The sequence below is a fragment of the Esox lucius genome, chromosome 11, assembly GCF_011004845.1.
Source record: "Esox lucius isolate fEsoLuc1 chromosome 11, fEsoLuc1.pri, whole genome shotgun sequence".
NCBI classification, from domain to species: domain Eukaryota; kingdom Metazoa; phylum Chordata; class Actinopteri; order Esociformes; family Esocidae; genus Esox; species Esox lucius.
Genome location: NC_047579.1, coordinates 44,644,205 through 44,670,151, shown reverse-complemented (window position 1 = coordinate 44,670,151; position 25,947 = coordinate 44,644,205). Strand labels below are relative to the sequence as shown.

The 25,947-nt window shown below is 40.4% G+C and overlaps 3 protein-coding genes across 7 annotated transcripts; 1 reads left to right on the top strand and 2 right to left on the bottom strand.

Moving 5' to 3' along the window:
- Nucleotides 1–1,386: 1,386 nt before the first annotated feature.
- Nucleotides 1,387–11,521, top strand: snn (stannin). Of its 3 annotated transcripts, XM_013136117.3 has the most exons (3): nt 1,387–1,822; nt 1,912–2,033; nt 10,664–10,778. In XM_013136117.3, exons 1-3 carry the CDS (start codon nt 1,528–1,530, stop codon nt 10,724–10,726), a joined length of 480 nt encoding a protein of 159 aa, XP_012991571.1. In that variant the 5' UTR covers nt 1,387–1,527; the 3' UTR covers nt 10,727–10,778. The 3 variants fall into 3 exon arrangements, with proteins under 3 accessions (XP_012991571.1, XP_010872918.1, XP_034151222.1); XM_010874616.4 differs by lacking the exons at nt 1,387–1,822; nt 1,912–2,033 and adding an exon at nt 9,701–10,210 and having other exon boundaries at nt 10,664–11,521; XM_034295331.1 differs by lacking the exons at nt 1,387–1,822; nt 1,912–2,033 and adding an exon at nt 9,701–10,142 and having other exon boundaries at nt 10,664–11,515.
- litaf (lipopolysaccharide-induced TNF factor) lies at nt 6,165–9,575 on the bottom strand. Its single transcript, XM_010874615.3, has 4 exons — nt 9,453–9,575; nt 8,527–8,739; nt 8,050–8,206; nt 6,165–7,942 (listed from the first exon to the last, which is right to left on the bottom strand). Exons 2-4 carry the CDS (start codon nt 8,723–8,725, stop codon nt 7,834–7,836), a joined length of 465 nt encoding a protein of 154 aa, XP_010872917.1. The 5' UTR covers nt 8,726–8,739; nt 9,453–9,575; the 3' UTR covers nt 6,165–7,833.
- Nucleotides 11,522–15,962: 4,441 nt separating the features above from the next.
- Nucleotides 15,963–25,947, bottom strand: zc3h7a (zinc finger CCCH-type containing 7A). Of its 3 annotated transcripts, none has more exons than XM_010874613.4 (23): nt 25,820–25,947; nt 24,913–25,008; nt 23,445–23,484; nt 23,137–23,340; nt 22,642–22,800; nt 22,458–22,538; nt 22,325–22,378; nt 22,189–22,225; nt 21,735–22,099; nt 21,103–21,379; nt 20,916–20,941; nt 20,663–20,804; nt 20,238–20,396; nt 19,948–20,153; nt 19,167–19,267; nt 18,100–18,281; nt 17,915–17,988; nt 17,688–17,824; nt 17,497–17,602; nt 17,271–17,379; nt 17,047–17,180; nt 16,782–16,945; nt 15,963–16,694 (listed from the first exon to the last, which is right to left on the bottom strand). In XM_010874613.4, exons 2-23 carry the CDS (start codon nt 24,978–24,980, stop codon nt 16,505–16,507), a joined length of 3,015 nt encoding a protein of 1,004 aa, XP_010872915.1. In that variant the 5' UTR covers nt 24,981–25,008; nt 25,820–25,947; the 3' UTR covers nt 15,963–16,504. The 3 variants fall into 3 exon arrangements, with proteins under 3 accessions (XP_010872915.1, XP_010872916.1, XP_019906789.1); XM_010874614.3 differs by having other exon boundaries at nt 21,136–21,379; XM_020051230.2 differs by having other exon boundaries at nt 25,842–25,947.

The following is a 25,947-nucleotide window of genomic DNA, read 5'->3' as shown; positions in this document are numbered from 1 at the left end:
ACATTTTTATAATTGGATGATTTGTATAAGTTGCATATTTAAACATTTTAGATTTAGTTTTTTTTATTATTTGGGCTATTGTATAGTGTATATATAGTATATGGTGTATTTCTAGAAACATGATACATTTATATATTTCAAAGGAAGTTATTTAGGGTTGAAAAATATGGAGGACTAAATGTGCCATGATATTTAATGAAGAAAAAAAGATGGTGATAACTTTCAAGTTTTCAGTGCCTGTGCTGTGGTAATTCCTGGTTTGGAGATATGAAAGGATTTAACATGAAGAGGAGACAATTACCTTACCATTGGCCTCGCCCCCTGTGAACCAATAAAGGTGCTGTAACAAATTTAGGCTGTGTCAACCAATCAACCATTTTGAGAGTTCTGCGTCACACTGACCTGTAATATGCAATGGTCATAAGAAAGAAGCTGTTACTCAAAAAGTACCACGTCAAAGCAAAATACCAGGAAATACGGCAATTTGAGGAAATGTACCTTTCACCTGGACAATGATCCCATGCACAATGCCAAAGCAACATTGGCATGGCTCTACAAATAAATGTGGTCCAGTCCATCTTAATTTCAATCCTATGGTGAAACTGTGAAAATATGTTTATAATGGCCTTCACCTAGAATCATCCAGCCAACCCGAACAGCCTGGAGCAAATCAGGCTGGAATAATGGTCCAGAATCCCTCATTACTGTGTGCAAAGCTGGTATACACAGACGTAAAGCTATTAATACAGCAAAAAAGACCCAATACTTATGCAAGGGACTGCATTTAATTTTATATTTTAGGTTTGCACTTACTATGAGCTATAGAACAGTGCTGGCAGCCTGGTACAACCAACACACACACTTCTCTGGTGCTCAAGTGTCCAAACAGTGTTCAGAGCGTAAAACACTAATATAATACATAGACATTCATGATTCAAAAAGTATCTGTGTCTCTTGACATTTGCAATGCAAAGTAATGTGTGTGTCTATTCAGTCTTTCATGACGCAAGGACTTCTCAATTTGCAGTCCGAGGTCCTGTGCAGTCTAGATGTGGTTTTCTTCACACCTCTCTGCATTATACTCCGTTTATCCTTAAGGTGCATTTCAACGGTTCAGGAGTTACCTTTGATGAGGTTTCTGACAGATATCCAGTAGGTGGCAATAGAGGAGCCTGAGATTAAATGTCAAAAACGTCTGCTGCTGTTGAAATAAAGCACAATGCTCTCTAATAAACTACGCACAATGGCTTTAATACCAAGGTAACAGTATTTATATAGACTCAGATTATACTAAACGTATGTTTACACTGTTAGAATCCAATATGGGAGACGACACCAATTTAAAGCGCAACTATAAAACCAAGACGATGGGCTTTTATTTTAAAATGAACATCCGGGATATTCGTGGGGATGACGTCATAGACAAACGCCGTTTCATCTTTGGTTTTACAGTGCTCGGTTACTAAATTGTAAAACCCAACAGACGTTTTTACTCAATGACCCATAAAATAAAGATCCAATATCCTCATGAACTCCACAGCAATAATTTCAGAAGAAAAAAAGAAAAGTCCTCCTATCAAAGTTCTTTCTAGCCAACTCCGTGAGGGAGAAGAGAATAAATCGAATGGCAAGTACGAATGCACTATACAAAGACTTGGTCAGGAGAAAAATACTTCACTTAAAGTCTCTGTCGTTTGGATGCAAGGGACAGTTTTGGATGTTCGGTCGGATCAAAACGTCGTTCTACTTATGGACGAAACGGGGACATTCGTTGTCAACGGTGTCAACAACATTCCTAAGGGCAAACCATGTCTTCTTCGGGGTGAGAAGCTCTTTCGTTTTTCTTCTGGACTCCGCTAATGTAGAACGTTTCATAAAAACGCTGGTGGGTTCTTACTCTGATTTTCCCAGGTAACTATTTAATGGTGATGGGGCTACTCCAGGCCGTCTCCCCAGAACCTGTTCTACGCGCTGTAAAGATGGCAGACCTCTCTGAACGCGCGGCAATTTTCAGAAGAATGTGGAAATTTGAGGTGGAAGATCTTCAGCAAACGTTTACGTAGAGAATTTGTCGTTTAATGCCATACTGTTGTTATCATATCTTACTAGCTCCGAACAATTACTGGCCTGTTATTTCATTGAACAAGTGAACGTCATGCCCTATATAGTTCGTTATAAATATATTGTTTGTTTTGTTACTAAAGCTTTTCACATGAATACAATTTGAACCTTTCAATTATAGATGGTAGATAAAAGTAACATACACCACATCAACTGCTGATAGACGAAGCAATTTAAAGTGTATTTGAAACGCAATACTCCCTGAATGAACACTGCTTACGAACTGAGCAAAGGACGTTGATATTCAAATAATTTTGCTCAGTGGGTAGTCATTTGGTAGGAATTGTTTTGCTCAGTGGGTAGTCATTTCGCTAAATGCTGCGAAAAAGATAAATTAATTAAATAGTATCTCCAGTTAACCAGTTCTTTCAGAGTGAAACATTGTGACCATATTAAAAACAATATATTGCGTCCAGGGGTGTATTCATTCCAACATTTAAGTTATGACATTTCTGGTGCTGTGTCGTATTTTCCTTTCAGATTCTGATTATTATTGGCATAGTTTGGCAAGAAATATTGTCTGATGAAAAACTTGAATAAACATTTATGGAACAAAGAACTGCAACCCCTTAACATTTAACACTGCTCTTTTATAGGGCCTGTCACCACTGGGTTTAGTTTAGTGGTTACCAACCCTTTTCAGTTACTGTACCTCAGACAGATGTAGCTCTGCTTGGAGTACTTCTGAAATACCCCCTCATGTTGTTTTAATAACACTGGTAAGCCTATGGAGTCATGAGCGTTTAAGTTGGCCTACCCCCCTGTGAAGAGGTGAAATATCCTGTGTCTTAGTTCCCCTGTTGGGAACCACTGGTTTAGACAGTGTTGGCCGTTCCAAGCTATGATAGCTTTTCAGAATTCAAATAACAGACCGTTGTGCTCAAAAGTTTGCATACCCTTGGAGAATTGGTAATATATGTATCATTTGTGAAGAAAACGAGTGAGCAGGCAAAACACGTCTTAATTCTTATGGGATTCACATTCAAATAGGTCATAACAGAATGGCAAAACAAAACGTGGCAACAAAGAAAAAAAATGAACTGACCCCTGTCTGCATACCTTTAGTTCTTAAGTGTGTATTGCGCCGTTTAGCATCAATGACAGCATGCAGTCTTTTGTAATAGTTGTCTATGAGGCCCCAAATTCTTGAAGGTGCTATAGCTGCCCATTCGTCTTGTCAAAATGCCTCCAGGTCATACAAAGTCTTGCATGAACCTCATGTTTCAGATCTCCCCAGAGTGGCTTGATGATATTAAGGTAAGGAGACTGTGATTGCAACTCCAGAACCTTCATCTTTTTCTGCTGTAACCATTGGAGGGTCAACTTGTGCTTAGGCTCATTGTCGTGCTGGAAAGTCCAAGAGCGTTCCATGCGCAGCTTTTGTGCGCAAGAACGCAATTTGTCTTCAAGTATTTTCTGAGAACACGCTGCATTCATCTTGCCATCAATTTTCACAAGATTTCCCGTGCCTTTAGAGCTCACACACCTCCAAAACGTCAGTGAACCACCACCATGCTTCACAGTGGGGATGGTATTCTGTTCTCTATAGGCCTTGTTGACCCCTCTCCAAGCATAGCGCTTATGGTTGTGACCATAAAGCTCTATTTTGATCTCGTCACTCCACATTAATGTGCCAGAAGCTGAGGCGTGTCAAAGTGTTGTCGGGCATATATTAACCAGGCTTTTTTGCGGAATTGGAGCAGTAAAGGTTTCTTTCTGGCAACTCGACCATGCAACTCATTTTAGTTCAAGAATCATCGTATTGTGCTCCTTGAAACAACCACACCGTCTTTTTCCAGAGCAGCCTGTATTTCTCCTGAGGTTACCTGTGGGTTTTTCTTTGTATCCTGAACAATTCTTCTGGCAGTTTTGGCTGAAATCTTTCTTGTTCTACCTGACCATGGCTTGGTGTCAAGAGGTCCCCGAATTTTCCACATCTTAAGTGATTGAACAGTACTGACTGGCATTTGCAAGGCTTTGGGTGTCTTTTTAAACCCTTTTCCATCTTTATGAACTTGTTATGCAGGTCTTTTGACTGTTATTTTCTGCTCCCCATGGCTCAGTATCTAGCCTGCACAGTGCATCCACGTGAAAGCTAACAAACTCATTGACTATTTATACACAGACACTAATTGCAATTTAAAAAGCCACAGGGGTGGGAAAATCACCTTTAATGACAAATTTCACCTGTGTGTGTGTCACCTTGTGTGTCTGTAACAAGGCCAAACATTCAAGGGTATGTAAACTTGTGCTCAGGGCCATTTGGGTGATTTCTGTTATCTTTATGATTTAAAAAGGAGCCAAACAACTATATGATAATTAATGGCTTCATATGATCACTTTCCTAAAATACCTTTTTTTTTTTTGCATGATCAGTCATATTTTCAAAATTTTCTTACCTGTAAGCGAAACACATGCATGCATGTGCAGTGTTTGGACAGACTTGATTTGGAAGGTGTACAAACTTTTACACACTTGAACTGCACAATGGTGCTGTGTCAGAGTTCATTTAGTACACTGAACTAATTAAATGTCTCGTGTTTTCACTGTTCTTTGGTGAGCAATAGCATACCTGGCCTCTCTGCTGTTCCTTTTTACGAGTCTGGTCCGATGCACTGGCACTGAAATGAACCCATTTCAATGCATGGACACCTGGGACAGACCCACAAAGACGTGCCGTTCTCCTCTCATAATACCATTCTCTGACACTGGACGGCTGACCACAGAACAGCTTGTTTTGCTTTGCTGCACAAGTCACTTGTCCAATCAGAAGTCCTCTGTGTTTTCACGTCACCTTTTGGTATTGCCTCAGCTCGCTTGGAACCTCAACGGAGCAGGTACTAAAAAAGTATTTGGTACCAGCTACTATCCTAACTTTTGCCCGATGGAAAAGCAAAAAAAGGCGAGTCGAGCTGGTACATAGCGGAAAAGCTCCCAAAGTGGGTGGAGGCGAGGAGAGTTCAGCTGGTGCCATGCAGTGGAAAAGGGCCATTTGTCCTTGTTCATTGAGTGTAAAACAGGTGCAGATTTTGTGTTATTGTTTCTTGTTAACCGTTTGCAGATAATGTACATGATCTGCACATGTGAAGAGGATTCCATAAGCTCTGGATTTTTGTTTTGACAGACTAAAGAAAACAAAAGGTGGATTCGTAGCCACTTTGTAAAAAAGATAAACAACACACAACCCACCCCAAACACTGCATATTTGCTTCTGTAACAAGGCCTATCTCATTCCAAACAACGTTTGGCAACCTTCAATGTTGTACCAGCACCCTGTTTCATTCTAGTATTAATGTAACCATCCCTTAAGATCAGTCTAAGGGAAGGATCAGGTTTGGAGTGACAGAGAACATTGAAAAAGTTCAATTTAATGTAGAAATATAGCATTGTTAACCCATTTAGTTACTAGCAACTATTGTAACTAGATTACAGACACTGGGTTATTTGCTAAATTGTTTATTAATTCAGAAAGGATGTGTAAACATCGACACCTTGAGTGGTATTAAACATAACTTATTGTAATCCGATAGGCCTATTTTGCTTAAAACATCAGAAAATGTAATAGCCTACCTAAAAAGTTTTTTCTGTGACTTGCATTTGAAAGTCCGTCCCTGATACTGTAGGTCTGATCACAGGCAACATTTGTGCAGCAAATGTGTTTGGGTATTCATGCAGTGTCCATTGTGTTCCCTGGGGGGGTCACAAGGTGTAAACAACTCAATATTCGGAGTCATGGGGGCAAAAGTGCAGAGAACCACTGGTATATGGGAGTTTAAGGCTACAAATAACACAGGGCCAATTACTGATACAATTATGTGAATCACTCTGCTGCCTCAATTGTTAGTACTTTGATTGTGAATGGCTGTTTCTAAATGTACAGTAGCTTTTGTAACTCCTAGTTGAGTTAAACAGTAGTCTAAACTACCTGTTTTATCAATTTTGCCACCTGTAGACAAACACTGAAATTTGCTTTTGTAAGTTTGGATCCCAGCCCATATGGACGCACTTTCTAATCTTGCTCAAAATCACTTCAGAAGACAGTGTGGGGAATTTTATTGCTTTAATTTGTGCTGATTAAATATTTATTTATACAGGCCTAACAGACAAAAGAAATCAGAATTTCACTTGAAATATATAATGTTTTTAAACAATGGTATAATAAACTCTCATAATAAAACCATTAAATGTAGTAATTCCTTCATTTTGAGGTGATCAAGTAAAACGAATAATGTACAATTATATTCAAGAACAAGGGATATTTCAGTAATTGGAATGTGGAAATATGACTTTAAAAACACACGTTTTTAAACACATAAACATAAAGTGCTCATCAGAAATAATAAGCAAGTGTTGAGTCAGAAATGAATTGAATAGGAAATATTTTGACAAACAAAATTTAACAAAAACAAATTTTTGCTAGCTAGCTTGCATAACATTGACAATGGTCAGATTTTCTCCATTACCCATACTGATAATTGTCACTGTTTCACTGAAAGGGCAAGGTCAACAATACTATTTTAGGATTTCCCACTTGTAATTCCATTTTACCTTGAATCTTATTATTCAAGGTAAATTAGGACCTTCCGAAAATTCCAACACCACAAGAATGTGGCAATTGCTCAATTGTATTGTCTGTGTTGAACTTGAAAGCAATGGGTTAGAAATACCTTGAACTAAAATAAAATGCAACATCCGTATGGCTTGCTAGAATCAGTATAAAATAATGTTGAGTTTGCAATAGTTGCTATTCAATTGCTTCCCTTTTGTCTTCTAACTCCTCTTATCAGGAAAGTAATCAAATTGTAACTTAAGTTTGGCTAATCCAGAATTTACATTAATGGTTACAATTTGGAGCCGTAGCTACTAAAAGTAACAGATTATATTTAGAAATTAACATAATCAACATAGTGAGAAGTGTCAAATGTTGCCCCAGAGCTGCATTTGATCTTAAAAGCAGTTTGAAGGGCTGTACAAAATCACATTTCCTTAATGGTATGATTTGCAAAAACTATGCCTTGTACTATCTATGGAATCTGGAAAGCTGACTTGCTTTTGTTTTATTTAGCTGGACGGTCAAGAAAGTATATGAATGTAAAATAATTATGTATGCAGGGTGTATGGTTTGTTTACACCTGGCCTGCACTTATAAAATCACTCATACCCTTATGAATCCATAAACTTAGAAAAATATATTACTATTTTAAGGAAACGCTCAAATGTTTCCGGATTCCAGTCTATCAAAACATCCTCAAAGTGACTGTTTGTATAACATGATTTATAAAGCCACGCATTCTTTCAATCGAAAGCCAGGCATTTAGGCCTAAAACAAATTGACCAAAATGTTGTATTATCAGCTTGCTTTTAAATTTGCTAGTAAGTAATAAAGATAGTTGAAACATCAGGTTGCAGATTAGAAAAGATACAGTTTCTAATAATGTACAGTAAGAACATCAACCAGTCTTAGCTCTAACATCACTATTCAAACTGATTGCGTATATAATATAAAGTAATCCTTCATTTGAAAGTGCAATATTGGCAAATTATCTTTACTGTCATTTAGTGGACAAAGATCTTAAAGGTTATACTGTAAACTACACAATGACCATCTAAATATGCATGTTTAACATGATTATTTAGCCTGACTGTATTTGCAATTATACGATTCAAAATAGAGACATGCTCCAAGGATGCATGCTCAGTAGGGAATTAAAATTAAAGTCGTTTGTGTTCTCCTAGAATGTTGTTGCAATTGGGACATCGATGTGTGACATCCTTCAAACCGTCCACACAGAAAGGAAACAGGCAACAGCCATAGATGCAACTACAAAAATAAAAATACACAAAATTAGATTTTTCAGGACCACGTGAGCACACCATGCACTTATAATAAAGTGCATCGCTGCAGGGGGCCTCTGAATTTAATCTTACCCAAAAATGAAAAGGCCAACGCATGTTAACCAGGCCATAGTTCCAGAAGTGTGTTCCAGCCGAGTAACCACCATCTGGGCACATGCAGGGCAATGTGTCTGCACTGGAAGATCCCCAAACACCACACCCGGCTGGACGTAAATAGTTTGAACTGACACTAAGAAACAAAAAAGGTTGAACACCACAGGAAATTCAAAGCTTACACATATGTAGACAGCTAGTTAGAAGACCCACACTCTTGCAAAATACACCATATATTTGCTTCTGTAACAAGGCACAACATATTCCAAGACTGTTGATGTACTCAAAGTGCAATGCAAACGAAGTCTAAAAGACAAGTTTGTTTCTAATTGACTCAAGTGGTCTAAGAGGAAATTCTGGATGGAGAAGGTATATCTTTCTCAGGAAAGTACAGTTTCTTAGACCTCCAGAGACCAGCATGGAAAGTAGACACAATGTGATCAAAGATTGTCTTACCTATTGGACTGGTAGCACTGTGAGCTGTTGGTTGATATGTTTGGTTGTATGACTGTGTTGGGTATGGATATTGTGCAGCTTTGGTGTAGGCAGGAGGGAGCACAGGACCCTGGTACTGAGGACCCACTGCCTCTTCATATGAAGGTGGCTGAGGGAGCCCCACAAATCCACCGGTCTCCAGGGGAGGTGCACTTGCCATGTCTTATCAGTCAGCTAAACAAAAACAAAAGGGGGTGGGGGGGTCACTCAACGTCAAGTTTTAATCAGTGGGAGGCTATAGAACAATACGTTAGCACTTGTTGTAAATTAAAGTAACTACGATCATTCAGCCACGCCTACCAGATAGACCCATGTAAATATAGCGGTGACGTTCGCAAATAATACCGAGGCATAATCCTATTACATTGCTCCCTTTTAAACCGTTATACAACAGCAGTCATGATGAATATAAGAGCATGTTTAATACAATTATGAAATAGCACACATTATGCTAATAAGATCATAGTGTAATGTAACTCGCGAAACACATTAACTTAAAAGGAAGTAATTTCCAACTCAAGCTGATGGTAGCGTCTTAAATTGTTTTACTGTACAAAGTGAAAGAGAGGCTAATTAATCTTGCCAGAACAAAATCAAACTTAGAAAGCGAGGCAACAAACGTGTAGCCACCTTTATGGAACATTTATGGAACCACGGTCTTATACTACACAGACTAATTAGCAAGCAAACTAGCTAATATCTTGCTACAAGTAACAACTCAGATGTCATAGCTGAAGTAGCCGGACGTTAGTCAAAACGAAAGCAATTTGTCGAAAATGACAGCTCGCTAATAATTGCAAAAGCGTATCGGGGATTCCACATAAATATAGAAAACAAACAAAGCCTAGCAACATAATGTCAGCCGGCGGTGGTTAGCTTTTCCTCACCTAGCTACAGCAAAGTTGGCTGGTTAGCTTCTTGACGTCCAAAATAGCTTGAGACAACTTATGCTAACTTCCAGGAACAAGCAACCTGTCACGTGATATTTTGTAACGTCTAGAGCGCCTTTGTATGACACAGAGAACCCATGTTCAACGTCATAGAAAAAATACGTTGCCAGCTGGGTCGTAGCTATTTTACGTCAACACTAATAGTAGCACGTGGTAATGACCATGTGTAGATACATTATTTTTACAGTCTACGTATGTGTGAATAGATCCTCGACTTGTTGGTCGGCTTCTTTTGGTTGCATTTTCTTAAATATATGTTAGATTAAAAGCATTACCGCTAGAGTGGGTGTGGCCACATGGCTCATCTCAGGGATGATGTCATGCCACAGCTTCCAGTCAATCAGCACATCCCTGGATGTAACAAACGTAGTCAAATTTGTCCTCTCTGGAAAATGTACTGTTGTATTTTTCATGTGAGCACCTTTATGGTTTTGTATGTTGGTATGAAAAGTGTTATAAATGTCTAAGCGGCAAAGTCGCACTGTCACGATGTGAGCAATGAACAAATATCGGTTTATTCGAAATGCCGTGGCGGCTAGCGGTTCTGGCACATGCGCAGAAATCTCCGTATGAAATATTTCATCCAGAAACTCCGGAAGCACAGCAACTCGCTTTAGTCATTATCAGGTATTATTGATACAGATTACAGGGTGGTTGATACATTGCGTGACCCCATCGTCTGCTTCCATGTACTGGTGAGGAATCTCCGCTATTGCGGATTGTCTATGAATAATCTCCATGCATGTGATTCGATAATGCAAATCCTAAATAAATGTGGTGCAATGAACGCGTGCGGTTATAGCATACATTTGACAATGATAGCGGTATTCAGTTAATTGTTTTTAAACGCTGCCTGCACTATATAGGAAACGTCCATGCGTTATACAGAATACAACCTATGTACGTTTATCATAATAAAGACTTCATTTTATATTAAATCATTAGGCTTTTTCAGATATGTTGATGCTTGTGGAAAAAAATATGTGAATTATAGACTTGGGCTGTCTGTGGTTAAGTCGGTAGCTTAGGTATCTCCAGAAAATGTATTGGGAAAATAAACTCTCAGTGGCACACCAGCTTCACTGACACAGTGTTTTGTAGTTTTTTTTAATAGTTTTTTTTTTGTCTTTGCTTTATATATCCCTCAGGTGTCCAAAGCAGAGCTGTTGAACACCATATGTGAAATGTATGCTATCACGCAGTCTTATTAAATCACCCCTTCGATGCTGATCCGATTGCAACATCCGATTGCACCTGAATGCTTCCGATTGCAACATGTACATCACCGACCACAGCCCTTCTACTGGTGTTGTGACAATTGGTGTCATCCTAATTGCTGTCGCTGCCCTCAGCGTTCTAATCTGCATATGTTGGTGCTATTTGCGCCTGCAGCGGATTGTCCAGTCTGAAGATGAGGAGAGTATTGTGGGAGAGGGCGAGACCAAAGAGCCCTTCCTGAGTGTAAAGTACTGCACAAGGGTCCCTAACATCGAGCACAAATCCAGGCTCTCCCACAACAGCACTGAGATTCACACATAACTGAGCCATCAAATACTCATCTTCAAACACTGACCAATAGCTTTCAATCTCCTAATGTACATTTCCTGTTGATCATCAACCAAATGTTTCATTACTGCATGGAAGGATAATGGACTGCAGCTCAATGTCGATGTCATATAAGGAAATGTGACATTCTTGTTTGTCACTGAACTGGGTTGATAGATTCCAGTCATGTTTGCTGTGAAAACGTAATTGTCACTTTATAAGGTGTAATGAGAAAAATATATATTTTCTAACATGACTGTTTTTTTGTTTGTTAATTCAGCGGCCCACTACTAAAATGCAAAGGTATGCAGACACTACACTGGTTGTTCTGTGCCAAGCTGGAGAAATCTGCTCCATAATTTGTTAGAAGAATTTATCATTGATCTTATAATAGCATTGTAAAACTGTATTTGTATTACAAGCCATATACTTAATAAAAGAATAATCACTGTTTTCAATACAAAGTATATTTCTTTGTGAAATTGATGGTATTTTTTCAAACAACTCTTACATAAAAATGGCATAAACAAATTATAATTTCATAGTGTTATGTCCACCTTATACACTTCATTTAATATCCATGCAAAATCTTTGTACAGGAATCACATGTTATCCTACTGGATTTTGGGACCTCTTTCCTGTAAGGGTCATATGTAGAATTCCCCATGGAACAAAAACCCATGCTTTCTAAAGAATAGACAGAAAGTACAAAATATCAGATTGCTTTCCGATTTTATAATTCAATGTGGCTTCAGTGGATGTCTGACAGTCCATTTCTGCTCCATGGATTCATAAAAGGTGATCCGTAGGATATTTGGCTGCTTTGGTGTCCAAGGCTGCCCTCTGTGATATACAGTCTCACGGTTGTTCATAGACTTGGTCTAAAAGGTGCAAGAATTTGCAAGTATCAGAAAATGTTTGTAATATATCTGCATTACTTCCATGACACTTTTTCACAACAATATTTTGGGTGAAATGTGTATCATAAAAAGCAGAATTATTCTGTTGGTCAACCAAAGCCGTTAAAGCTGCATCCTCTTCTCTGTTGGCTTCACTAAGACACGTGATCATCTCCTCCCAATGAGCAATCAAATGAACTTTTCAAAACTTTTACTTAGTTTTTCTCCTGATTCTGTCATGTCCTATTTGTCAATTAAAGCCCTGCTTCATTACAGCAACTCCTGGCAGACTTGGAACAGTTTAGATATGCGTCTTCCGAAGTGGTTCTGGTTGGTATTATACTCATTATACTTTTCACGAATAAATTAACCCCTTAAATAACAGTTTGACACTTCAAATAAGAAACAGATTGTAGAACTATCCTGATAGCAATTAGGAGCAACTACACTCACTTTTGACTTTCTGAGCAATGATTTTGCTTCATATGCAGTGTGAAAACAGTTGGACGTAAAAATGACTTCATATATAACAAATTAACAAAATAATCTAGCCAACTTGTTGTCCCAAGCAAAAGCTAACTGATGTTTTTAGAGCAATTTACAGCCAGCATGTTAACATCATACTTGTGTGTTGCAAGGATGGAACAGATCCAACCATGACCAACGATGAAAATGTCTTACACATTAGGAGTATTGAAATGATGACACCTTGCTATTCATGCAACTGAAGCAGACAGTTGTTTTGATATTTGTTATGGAGAACATTGTTCGCATCATCAGCTAGCTTTTTTGTGGTTAGCACTCCTAACTTAACCGAAGACATATCAATGTTTTTTTAGGGATAATCTTTGTTTGGATCTATCAAAGTTAGCTTTATAGCTAGTTTTTTATGTCCAGCAGTCCTAACTACCTTGAGGAAGGGAATGGGGGCTTTATCGCTTCCTTTTCACCACAACGATGTACTGTCCCTGCATCATTGCACGAATGCAATAGTGCACAAGAAGTGTGGTATATGGACAATACTCCATGACTAACAGATGTTTGTTCCATCTGTAGCCATGGTATATTGCCAATATACCAGAAACCCCCAAGATGCCTCATTGCATATATAAACCAGTTACCAATGCAATTAGAGTGTACCACAGGTATTACATCACATCCCTTTTTATTGCTCTAATTTGTGGGACACCAGTTCATTAGTGCAGTAAGACAACTTGGGTGTTTGTGATATACTGCCTGTTCAGGCACTCCGTAATGCTCTTAGCTGGCGAATATTGGCCAAATTACTGCTTACTTATACTCTGGGTGGTTTAAATCCTGAATGGCTGATAGCTGTGGTACTGTATATGTAATAAATAAAACTATGTATCCTGATAATTGTAGCATATGAAACCTGAAAGTTATCAGCAACCAGGATTCAGATCACCTGGTTTATAAGTACCAATGAATAATCACTGTGATATTGTGCTTTTGGAACATATTCTGACCCCATTAAACTAATATTGTTAATAGCTTCAGTGTGCTTGGCACAATCTGCAAGCCTCTGGAACTCTAGTGGAGAGATGGAACATCATTCTTCCACGAGTTATTCACTCACTTGAGGTTTTGATGACTGTGGTGGGGAGCTGTCTAAGACAAATCCTTTTCTCTTGCCATCTTGATCCAAAATGGAGGTCAACTGGGCTTGCTAAGCATCTTCATACATGCCACAGAGCATGACAGGATGTTAATTGCATCGTGAAGTTCACTTTTACAGAAGCATCTGCATTCATTGTTCCTTCAGGATTTACCGGTCCTTCAGGTTTTACCTGTCACCAGTAATGAAAGTTAAATAATTACAGTTACTACTTACAGTTCCCGTAAAGTTACTAGTGACTATACTTAGTTACTAGAAAGTAAGGCATTAAAATACTTAGCCATTACTTTAAGATCAGACCTTTTCTCTATTCATGTGTTGGTCACTTATGCCCAGAAGGTACATATTTAATGGGTTATCATATAATTAGGTAATCAGGTACTGCATAGTCAGTGTCACTCACTAGCATATAAAGCTATCAATCATTATATAGGAAGAATGACCAATCCTATTATCTCAAGTAATCATATACCATAATGACAAACAGTACATGCATTTAGTTCTTTAATCAATACATTATTTTGTATTGCAAGGGCCTCCACATTTTCAGGCCAGGCTTATTTAACATCTTACTGTATATGTACAGACATCAATACTAGATAGATCCACAGTGAACAATGAAGAACAAAAATAACATCTGTAGCCTAGTACCCTGATAAACATACCTTCTCAAAAAGAAAACCGTAATTTCAAATTTCTTTGCAATTATGTGCATAATCCATTCATTGTTTCATGCCTTTATTCAGAGGTGAATAATTAACCCACAGGTAACCTCAGGAGAAATACAGGCTGCTCTGGAAAAAGATGGTGTGGTTGTCTCAAGGAGCACAATATGACGATACTTGAACAAAAATGAGCTGCATGGTCGAGTTACCAGAAAGAAACATTTACTGCGCCAATGCCACAAAAAAGCCTGGTTACTATATGTCCGACAACACTTAGACACGCCTCACAGCTTCTGGCACACTAATTTGGAGTGACTAGATCAAAATGGAGCTTTATGGTCACAACCATAAGCGCTATGCTTGGAGAGGGGTCAACAAGGCCTACAGAGAACGAAATACCATCCCCACTGTGAAGCATGGTGGTGGCTCACTGATGTTTTGGGGGTGTGTGAGCTCTAAAGGCACAGGACATTTTCTGTGAAAATCTTGTGAAAATGTATGGCAAGATGAATGCAGCATGCTGAAAATACTGGAAGACAATTTGCGTTCTTCTGCATGAAGGCTGCGTATGGGACGCTCTTGGGCTTTCCAGTGCGACAATGAGCCTAAGCACAAGGCCAAGTTGACACTCCAATGGTTACAGCAGAAAAAGTTTAAGGTTCTGGAGTGGCCATCACAGTCTCCTGACCTTAATATCATCAAGCCACTCTGGGGAGATCTCAAACGTGAGGTTCACGCAACACTTTGTATGACCTGAAGGCATTTTGACAAGACGAATGGGCAGCTTTAGCACCTGCAAATATGTGGGGCCTCATAGACAACTATTACAAAAGACTGCATGCTGTCACTGATACTAAATGGGGCAAAACACACTTAAGAACTAAAGGTATGTCGACTTTTGAACAGGGGTCAGTACATTTTCTTCTTTGTTGCCACGTTTTGTTTGTGCCATTCTGTTATGACCTAGTTGAATGTGAACCTCATAAGAAATAAGACGCGTTTTGTTTTCTTCACAACTGGTATTTATATTACCAATTCTCCAAGGGTATCCAAACTTATAGCACTTCATCTGGGAGAGCTGGTGCTGCCATCTTTGCATCCTTTGTTGCCATTCGCTACTATAGAAAAATAATTATATGGAATTCTACTGAGGGAAACGGAGAAACGCGTTATTAGAAAAAATATCTAAAGGATTACTTAAAAAACATGTTACATTTCTCATTAACTTTTAAAAGTAGTCTGACTACTTCATACTTTGTAACACGTTACCCCCAGCACTGTTGGTCACCTCTGTATATTCAGTCTATAAATTGTGGAGAAAGGGAAGGGGACAGTGTGTTCTGCAGGCACTACAAATTAGTGTAACTACGTACAATTGTGAATACGTTTAAGAATTTATGTTAAGTAATTTGAGTGCAAATTGGTCAGTATTATTTAACGTGTTAAATAACGTTATTTCACATCGGTGTCATGGCATAGGGATATTTGTTGACACAAAGACCTAAACAGCCTTTCACACTCACTGGCCTTCTACCTCAATTGCAGTCACAGGCACCCAAGCTGCCATAATGACTGAGAATGAGGCAAGCCAAGCACATTGAATAACCCCTACAACTGGACACTGTCAGCAAATTGCCCCGTCCGTCACAAGACCACTGGGCTAATCCGCAAGTAGAGTCAACGCAATACTTAAAACTTCTTATAAGATATTAAGCTTTTAATTTGGTGGGTCCATATCTTTCAACGGGCTTAAATGTTAAACATTATGGAGAGAATGAAAATGACCTATGTGAACAGAATTTGTAAATGGAATGATAATTCCTTTTCAAACAGTCCAATATTTAAAATGAATCGTACAAAACAGAAAGACGTCACCAGCCAGTCTTAAATGGAAAATAAAAATACAAAAGCCTTTTAAGTCACTTTTCTGTTCTCTGATAGTGTCTGCCCCTGCTTTGACTTCTGTGAGCAAGTCATCGCTCCATGTCCTGACAAGCGATCGCTGTGATGCATCAATGATTCCTACGTTACGTGAAAAGCCACGATGCATTTCTTCATCTATGATAAAGGTAACACAGCCATGATTATTTGGACCACAGTCTTATGTGCATTCCATCAAAACCAAGCAGTGATCTGCATCTATCCTTTCAGCGGACCAGACCAGAGCCTCCCACGGCTCACCTGAACTTGTACTTCTCGTTTAATGGTGAGGAAGACATTTCCAACATAATCGTGATCAAAATATTAATTTATATCTTTAAGCAGAAAACTATATTTGCCAAAGTCATTGTCATTTGGGGCTATGAGATGGTCTTTTCTTGCTTTGGCTAGTTTCATCAAAAGGAACTCCCTGCGCTCCTTCCATTCTTTCAGTTCCTCATTTCCATGAGCCAGCTTACACGTCTCCTCCTCCGTGCAAGTGCCTTTAAGGTATCTGGAAATGAATGCAGTAACAGTAATGTCAGCAATAGGTCACCGTTGTCAAAAGATGCCCAAATAGACTTTAGATGGAAACCCTTACCTCTCGCATACTCTGAAGGTGCCAGTGGGAAAGCGATACTGCCAGCAGTTCTGATCATCTTCAGAGTTGAATACCTTCTCTTTATGTTTCTCTGAAGTGATGTGCTGCTGCCACTGTTTGTCACTGTTGGAGTTCTTACCACACAGCCAACAGTGATTGCCAGCCTGCATGGCGGACCACACAAATCATCGAGATGGGTGTTAGCATGGTGTCACTTAAAAAGGTCAGCTAACACTTAGGATGTAGACGAACAACATTGGATTACCACTTCCTCCGCATAGTCTGTGGGCATGTGGATGTGCTTTGTGTTATCTTTGACAGCACTGTTGGAAGCCTCCTCACTCCAGCCTGGCTTTTGGGACTGCAGCCAGTGCTCATAAAGCTGCTCCATGTCTACAACTGAATGGACACACAGCGTAGTATTTGATGTAATCACAGAAGCATGAACGTCTATAAAATGACTGCCATCCATCTGTAGCACAAACTCACTGTTGTTGTCCTTCATGTATGTCCACAGGTCCTTTTCCTCTGTGCTGTGGGCAAACGTGCAGTTCCCGATGTACTGGCACTTTTTGCCAGCAGACACATGCATGCAAATCTGTAAGTGAAAACACACAGAAAACCTCAGCACTTTACACGGTCCCCTCTGGGAGATTCCCATACGAGTTAACTGAATGTGGTCAGACTTGATGATTAGCAGCACTCCTACACCTACTTCAAATTGAGAAGGGATGGGCTTCTTTGTTGGGAGAGGGCGAATTGAGGTCCATTTCTTGCGTTCAATGGAACTCACCAACACCACTCGTTTGTCTTTCGACCAGCTGCAACAAAGATCAGATGCAAATCTGTATGCAGACAAGCAGTATTCAAATCATCACAAGGTTTCCAGGAGAAAGAGTGACTCACGAATGCCTGGCTTTGGCAGTGCAGTACTTCTTGTTCTTGTCTGCCTCACTAAGTTGTCCGTTCCTCCAACACTGTCCACAGACAAACTGCATCTTCAGATTTGGGGGTCCAAACTTCTTCAGTGTTGTGGGGAATTGCTGGAATGGCACCAAATAAAAGTTTTTTTCTTAGGTAATGATGATAAATCTGCAGTCAATAGATTTAAATACATTCAGCAATGACTTTACCGGAGTTCCTTGGGAGCTCGCCTCAGTGTTCCAAAACCTGTTTGCCTCCTGGACAATATTTTCAGGTGTGATGCCTATGATTACAAACAGATGGCAGCGTTTTAAGATCAACGTTTAGTCAGAAACACTACCAAAAAAACAAGTAACCAGAAAAACTTAAAGGCAACTTCAATAAGAGTGTTTACCTAGCTGGTGCTGCATCAGCCACACTTTCAGCTCAATCAGGCTGTGGGCATAAAAGCACTCATCCTCACGCACGCAGCCGTAGCGCACCTCATGTCGGCAGATGTCCATTTGGTTCTGCGGACTGTAGGGACGGATTTTGGAGTAGCACACAGTGTTCTCCTTCAGAACGTGGACCAGACACCTGAAAACACACCGGCGCGTGAGACGTTCACGAGCACACTGCGGCCGCATAGAATACATACACCCTGTGGCCAGTTTATTAGGTACACTCATTAAGCACCGGATTGGACAGCTTTGCCTCCAGAACAGCCCAAATTATTCAGGTGATGGACAGTACTATGAGTCAGAAACCGTACACAGGAATGTCTGTCCTATCATCACTCACCTGCTGCAAATAGGTTGGTGGTACATTTATCCCAAATATGCTCTATTGGTCTGAGGTCAGGGGAGTGTGCCAGCCACTCAAATAAATGACCAGAATGAGTTCTCTACTCTGTCCAGTGTCACTGGCATTGCTTCTTGTTCTCAGCTGATTTGAAGTAGGTGTTCTGCTGCAATTGCCCATATATGTGACACGGGCAGACTAGTTTTGCTTTCTGAGATGCTGTTCTGCTCACAACTGTTGTTCTGCATGGCCTGTCTGTTAGCTGGCATACTTCTTGCCATTCCCCTTTTACCTCTCTCATCTACACATTTTATGCCCACTGGACATTTCTTAATATGGCGACAATTCTCAGTAAACCCTAGACACTGTAGTGCCTGAAAAGCCCAGGAGTGCACAGTTTGAGACAACTGGAACCAGAGCTCCGGGCATGAACATCACACTATACTCAACGTCCCTTAGGCCACGCATTCTTCCCCATACTGACAATCAAACAGTAGCTGAACAGTCCAATGCATTTTATATAAAAGCCATGGCCACGTAACTCACTGGCTGCAGGAGCAATCCAATTCATTTTTATGGGGAGGTGTACCTAACACACTGGCCAATGACAGTTAGAAAATAGAAAAGGTTTTCAAAATACACTTGTGGCCTCATTCAAAGACCAGCTGACAGGTGGCTTACTTGTGTTCTTCAAAGGCATGCTTTGTTACAGAGTGAGAGCAAAGAGATGGGTCGTCCTTATTGGTTTTGCTGATTATTCTGGGTTTGTGATCAAAACACACCTGGCGATCAGAGAAGACGTATTAGAGGGCTGGACACTCACAAGGCATTATACATACATTGAGTGTTTTACTAAAGGGCTTCACAGCTCCCGTTCATAACAGTGATGCTGGAGGTCATACGCCAGTGTGCAGTATTCACCGCCAATGCCAGTGTTAAGGACCAATGAGGTTGTAGGATGTAGTCAGGTGTTCAGCTGCAGGTTAATTCACAGAAACTCCAAGTCAAACTGTCTCTCTATAACAGGGGTTCTCAACTCCTGTCTGAGTGGATCACAGTCCTGCCTCCAGAGCTCAACAAATCCCAATATGAATGACTCTGGAATTCCAACAGTGTCCTCTGGATGCACCTTTGTAGGCAAGCCTTAAACAATAACCTCATTAGTGGTTCTTAGCGGCGGGGTGTGCTTTTGTGAGAGGTGAGTGCGTGGGGGTAGGGGCAGGCCATTTACGGGACATGATGTACAAAAAAAGAACACGCTTCAACCTCACACACAGAATTAAAAACGAATAACATGATTAAACAATGCATGGGGAAAATACTGTAATTGACAGCTCCTTCAATGGTGGTAAGGCTTCCAGGTCCTTAAACCACAAACCACCATCAAAACAGCACACTAGCATCGCCATGCCTGACCTCTGACACGGGGTTACTACCTATTGACTCATCAATCCCAACTTACCCCGCAGAGGAACATGAATATCCCGTGATGCTCCTGCAGAATCTTTGGGACAGTCAAATGCATTTTACTACTGGACCCAAAGGGATCGAAGAGCAGATCTCTGCAGATGAAGCCTTTGCGCTCCAGGCTCCACACGTCGATCTCCTCTTGACAGTAGGCAAACGTGCAGTGACCGGGGTACCTACACACCTCCCCCATGGACACGTCTACGACGGCGTCGTTTTGGTTAAGAAAAATCAGAGGCAGCTGAAGGTCAAACTATTAAAGGCAGTGGTTACGTCAAGCCTTACCTTTGCAGATATAGTAAGGCCCTACATACTGGGATTTTGTCGGCCTGGGTCTGATCGGTTTCCATGATTTTTCCAGTTGATTCTTGATCCTTCCAAGTAATATGTCCTTTTTGCATTTGTGGTCTTTGGAATAGAGTGTGAAATCCAACACTCCATGCCCTGTGGATAGGCCATAGGCATTTTACATTTAAGTGATTTAGACCAGTAGTGAGTGCATTCATTTACATGCACTTTCCTAATGGGGGTCCAACACACAACCCTGGCGTACAAGTGCCATGCTCTTTCTAAGAGCGCTACGCCAAACCTGCTTCCACATAAGGCTTTTCACGCCGCACACCCATTCACCAGCCCAGTTTTGCCCTTATATAAAGTTGCAAAAGCTTCCTCAACCGCGTTGAACCCAGTCATTTATGTGAAGCTCTTACCGGTTTTGACGTAGCAGTTTGAGCATGCCTGTTTGAATTCATGGGTTTCAGCGAGGGGATTGTTGGTCAGATCCACTGCTGGAGGGGCTGGCGTTACATCCGGCATGCCCAAGGCCATTCCCATTGGCTTATCACTGCTCAACTGGGGGGGGGGACAACAAATGTCATCATTTGAAACAGATTAGATTTTTTTTTTAATGCTAATTAAAGTATACTGAAAATATCGTTGAGGGGGGGCGCTAGCCAGGCTCACCTGCATGAACGGATGTTGACCATATCCTAGATGGCAAATGTCAGAATAGAAATTGACCACCGTTATGAAAATCTAACCAAAAGTCACATTTCAGTAGATTGCTTTTTTTCCACCGTTGTGATTAAGAGACCACTGCTCAATAGAGAATCATGGACAACAGATGTTCAAAACGTTTGAGTTGTTTTACCGTTAAACTGGCTGTATGCATGTCCCTGCATACCTGTCTGATGCTCTGATAGGCTGAGGCTGTCCAGTGAATCCAGTGGTGAGGAAACCCCGAAGGTGTCCAGGCCTAGCGAGTAGGCACCGGCTTGGGGCTCGTGGTAGGGAGGAGGCAGGTTCACAGTGCACCGTGGTAACATGTGCATGAAGTGGTTCACGTGAGAGGGCATGTGGAAGTGAGGGGGCAGATTCGAGGGGGCACTGGTTGGTAAAGGGATGGGCCCCTTCATGGTGGGAATGACCTATAGGACGGAGGCCGGCAAAACATTTGCATTGTTTAATGTGACAGTCAGAAGGCCAAAATTAAAACAAGACTTGAAGAATTGCTACTAAATGAGCAGGAATGCAGTTCTGGACAAGAATGAAGAGACCGCTGCACCTTTTTCTTTCCTTTCCAAAAAAAGTCAAAAAGGGAGGTTTTGACTGACCAACAGAAGCCTTCATTTGCAGTGGTCTCTTGATTTTAACCCTTCTGTTACTCAATCAAAACCTTCCTTTTCAATTTTTCTGGAAAGGAAAGAAACGTGCAGTGGTCAAATCTTTTTCCAGAGCTGTACATTGTTTTCCCACATCAGCTGCAATGGCCCACGAACATACCATGGGAGAGTCCGTAGGGACATTGCCTGCTTGGTCCAGAAGATCATCCAGGTCATCGCCAATGATTTCTGCATCAAAGTCCAGACGAGACTCTTGCATTGGCACATGGTAGGACTGGGTAGGACTGGCTCTGGCACCATTGACCAACGTAGGCAAGGGCATCGGCTTTGAAATGGGCGTAGGCATGGGTACGTGGACGGGCTCTGGGGTATGAACCTCAACAGGCGAGACTGAAGGGATGATGCAGACGGAGGGCGATTCAGCATCAATTCTCTCATTCTGAGAGGGGTGCACCTTCATGACCATCACTGGCCCTGTGTTTGGGAGGGCTGAGCCGCTGTTATCCATGGGGACCGGATTCACTTCTGAAACACATGTGGGATTTGTTATGTTTTTTTTTCTCAACACGACCTTCCAACTTTAAGTCTGCAAACAAATGAACAGAATGGCTTACCCATTTCTATATCTTCCACAGATGTAGATCCATGAGACTGAAACAAACAAAAAAAACTGAATACTTCCTTCTTACTATGTCTCATTCCCTTACTACAACTGATATGCACTGTGTTCAGATCAACAAATAGATTCACCTTCTCATTGGATGCCCCTGAATAACTTGATCCAGACAAAACATTTAAGGCTGGCTGTTGAAAAAAAGATTTTACATGGTTAGGTACTAAACAAAATTGTGAAATACTGCCACACAACACATTATACTCTCACCTTACTCCTGACATAAGCTTTACGTATTTTCAACCCCAACAGTTTGGCTAGGTCCTGGGTCAACTGAATGACACTAGGATCCTGAAAATAAAAATGGAAAAAAAATCCCTCATTGACAACTATAAATTTAAGCCAAGAAAACAACCCGAAGCACTCAAGTGGTACATTTTCTCTGGGGTCTCACCTGAGGCACAGCAAGTGAGCACTTTGCTACCGCATCATAGGCCTCTTTATGCCTCCCCAATTCTTTCAAGGCTCTGGCTTTCCTATAAAGTGCTCTATGGTTTCCCTCATTCAACTGTAGAGCATTTTCACAGTCTGCTAGGGCCTCGTCATGCAGACCCTAAAATGCAATTCACAAATTACATGATCATTTTAAAAAGGAAGGAGAAATGTTACATTGACAAATGCATAGAAATTAATGTATACACCTATAAAGGTCTTAAGTTGTTCAAGTGGATGGGACTTAGGGTTAGGGTTAACCCTAACCCTAACATATTTCCTGTTAACCCGGTCAATTGGATGGCTTTCAGCCATAATTGATTAAAGCCAGCCCTGTTGACCTGGTTTTACACAAATCCAACAGGCTCAGAATGATAAACTTGGAAGTCCCAAAACGGAGAAATACAGGGAATGGTCCTCTAAACTCTACGTAATACATCATTCTTTCTAGACTTACTGGAACAATGTTTAAGTAAGCAGCAGCTCGATTGGCATATAACTTTTCCAACAGTACTGTAGACACAGTAATGTCTTCCGAGTTTGCATATTCTGCTATACTCAAGGCCTCCGTGTACATTTCTATTGCTCTTGTCCATTCCCCTTCATTGAATATGTCGTTTCCTTCACCAAACAGATTCGATACAAGGTCCAGAATGAACACCTGAAAAGATATATTCAACTTCAATAACACATTATTTTTTTATTATCCTGAGCTTTATAGGTAATTAATGTTAGTGCTGCCATGTGGAATGACAGCATACTCACCTCATATTGTTCCTGATTCCCAGGAAAGGGCAGAGTCGACCTAGAAGAGAACAAGTTTAAGCTTAGATCTCCTTCTAGTGAGTAGAGCAGAGATACGAATTAGTGTTCCCCTATTTTTAGCAGCACTGCAAAATGTTGTTTACATTTGTAGAATTAAGAGTCACCCCAGATGTGAACTTAGAGAAGGGAGGTCTCTTAGGTGTACTTGGTCATATACCACAAGGGGAGATTGGAGATGATTTGATTGGTATGTGTCAGTGTTTCCCAATCCTGGTCCTGGGGGCCCCAAGGGGTGCCCGTTTTTGTCTTTGCCTTTGCACTCACACCTGATTCAAATTAATGACAGGTAGATTACATCGATCATGTGTGTCTTTTTTTGGCTGTAATACAGGGCTCATACTCATGTTTATGTCCAAATACTAGCCTAAATGTAGGTACATTTTGCTGGGGTCAATGGGGAGATTCACAAGCTTTCCCTGATGTGTTACCATGACATTTCTAAAAGTTGGGTAGAGTTCCATTAACCTCTTTACCGTACCAATTAAAACGCTGTCAGACTCGGCACAACACCAACTCCATCATGAAGTTGTCTGACGACACCACAGGTGTGGGTAGGCCTTATTAACCTGATGAGTCAGCTAACAGGGAGGAGGTACTGTCATGTAGCCCCAAACAAAAGTTACGCCACAAATAAAATACCAATATGTAAAAATGAAGTTACAGGCAGAAAAGAAAATTGTTTGAAGGAAGAAAAAAAAAAAGTTTGATTTTATTTATTTTTCCAGAAGTCAATATCAAAACTCACCATCTCAGTTGTTCTAGAAAACGCATATTAGGTGTGACTGACATGCTTTCGGGATCCGGGTTAAGAATGACAACACTTTATACACAGTCCCCCCATTTCAAGGGACCAAAATGATTGGGACAATCTGTTTGACAGTTAGTCTGGTGTTGAATAAAACATTGTGCAGGCATATGAGATCTGTCTTGATTCTAAGCTTTGCCTTTGACTTGAGTCTGCTATTAATGTCTGTCAAAATGAGGACCAAAGCACTATGACAATGGTTCTGTTTAGCTCAGAAAAGACAAGTTCCAGATATTGCTTAACAACATATGCAGTTTTGTACAGCATAGGCCATTTACAATACACAAACACTTAAGGCAAACCTATTCAACTCTGGTCTTGGAGGGAGAAGTTAGTGTTAGATGTGTGGTTTTACCTCAAGGTTAATTGCACACATCTTGTGTCCCAGGTCTAAATCAGTCCCGTATTAAAGAGAGATTATGAAAACCAGAAGTGGAATTGCAAGGACTTGTCTTCTGGTAAAATTCATTTCACTTTTCACTTCCCCCAAGACCATCCCTTTGTGGCTGTGAACGGCTGCATAGCTAGATTTCCATATTTGCTCAAACTATTAGGATTCCCTTTGTATGTTTGATTGGACTGGAGAGTTCTGATGGAACTTACTGGATAAACTGCAGCCCATTCTGGATATCCTGCCAGCGACTGCTTCGGTTCTGACACAGGATTGACATGTTCCACTGTTTCTTTAGGTCCTGTTCCCTGTACACACAGTGTGATACACACAGTAAGAACAGTTCCTGAAATTTCTCATAGATTACATTACTGAAGCTATTAGAATGAAGTTCATATCAGTCGATTAAGTATAAATTATTTGAGCATTTGGAACATCAGAACCCATAGCAAAACTACCAAGCTAATTGTAAACGAATATGGCTTTAAAGCTCGTCAATCAGAATGACCAAGTACTGTCGATCGACAATAGACAAACGTCATTTGTCTAGACTTGAAGAGACAAAAAGAAATTTCTAGCAAGCTACTTGACTTAGTCTGCCGACATCTGATAACAACTACTGTGGCTATAAAATCAACAATACGACGATGGTGGAGGAGTTTGTCCCAGATTTTTAACAGTCCTGTAGTACATCATCACAAGCTAACATTGAGGAAATACTCAGTATGCATGAACATCTGTAAACGTCAGCTATTCATCTACTGTAGCTAAGTTGGCTTGTAAAATTATTAGGCTAGTCTAACACGAGGAAGTGTTTGTTTTAGAAACGTATTCTTAACACTAACAGTATTCATTACAGTTTCTAGTTAGCTGGGTAGTTTGAGAGTACCTTATCATGTGGTTTGGTGACTTTGTTTTTTAATATTTTAACTAAGAACGTTAGGTTGCTAGCTGAGTTAGCTAACTAGCTAGGCAGGCACACGCGGGAGATGCAAGTGAGCTTTCCTATAGACAATATCGCTAGCTAACATGGATAGCGTGAGACTGTTGTCATTACAGCCTTATAATTATTCAATTACCTAGATAACATACAGATAAGGATATACAGAACAAGCTCACCGTTACGAAAAGTTTGACGTACAAATGTCCACACCTAAATCAGTACGGCTCAACATTTGTGATATATTCCCCCAGCCAGATTCAGTACTTTCTGGAATTGTGGACGTGAATCACAATGTCGTCTTGTC

Coding starts and splice junctions, on each gene's coding strand:
- litaf (XM_010874615.3), bottom strand. CDS start 8,725: ATGGCAAGTGCACCTCCCCTGGAGACCGGTGGATTTGTGGGGCTCCCT. Junction 8,207..8,526: donor CAGTGCTACCAGTCCAATAG/GTAAGACAATCT, acceptor TTTGTTTCTTAG/TGTCAGTTCAAACTATTTAC. Junction 7,943..8,049: donor GTTGGCCTTTTCATTTTTGG/GTAAGATTAAAT, acceptor TTATTTTTGTAG/TTGCATCTATGGCTGTTGCC.
- zc3h7a (XM_010874613.4), bottom strand. CDS start 24,980: ATGTCAATCCTGTGTCAGAACCGAAGCAGTCGCTGGCAGGATATCCAG. Junction 20,805..20,915: donor GTCAACATCCGTTCATGCAG/GTGAGCCTGGCT, acceptor CCCCCCCCCCAG/TTGAGCAGTGATAAGCCAAT. Junction 17,989..18,099: donor GCTGATGCAGCACCAGCTAG/GTAAACACTCTT, acceptor TTGTAATCATAG/GCATCACACCTGAAAATATT.
- snn (XM_013136117.3), top strand. CDS start 1,528: ATGAACTCCACAGCAATAATTTCAGAAGAAAAAAAGAAAAGTCCTCCT. Junction 1,823..1,911: donor CAAACCATGTCTTCTTCGGG/GTGAGAAGCTCT, acceptor TGATTTTCCCAG/GTAACTATTTAATGGTGATG. Junction 2,034..10,663: donor GAAGAATGTGGAAATTTGAG/GTGGAAGATCTT, acceptor TATATCCCTCAG/GTGTCCAAAGCAGAGCTGTT.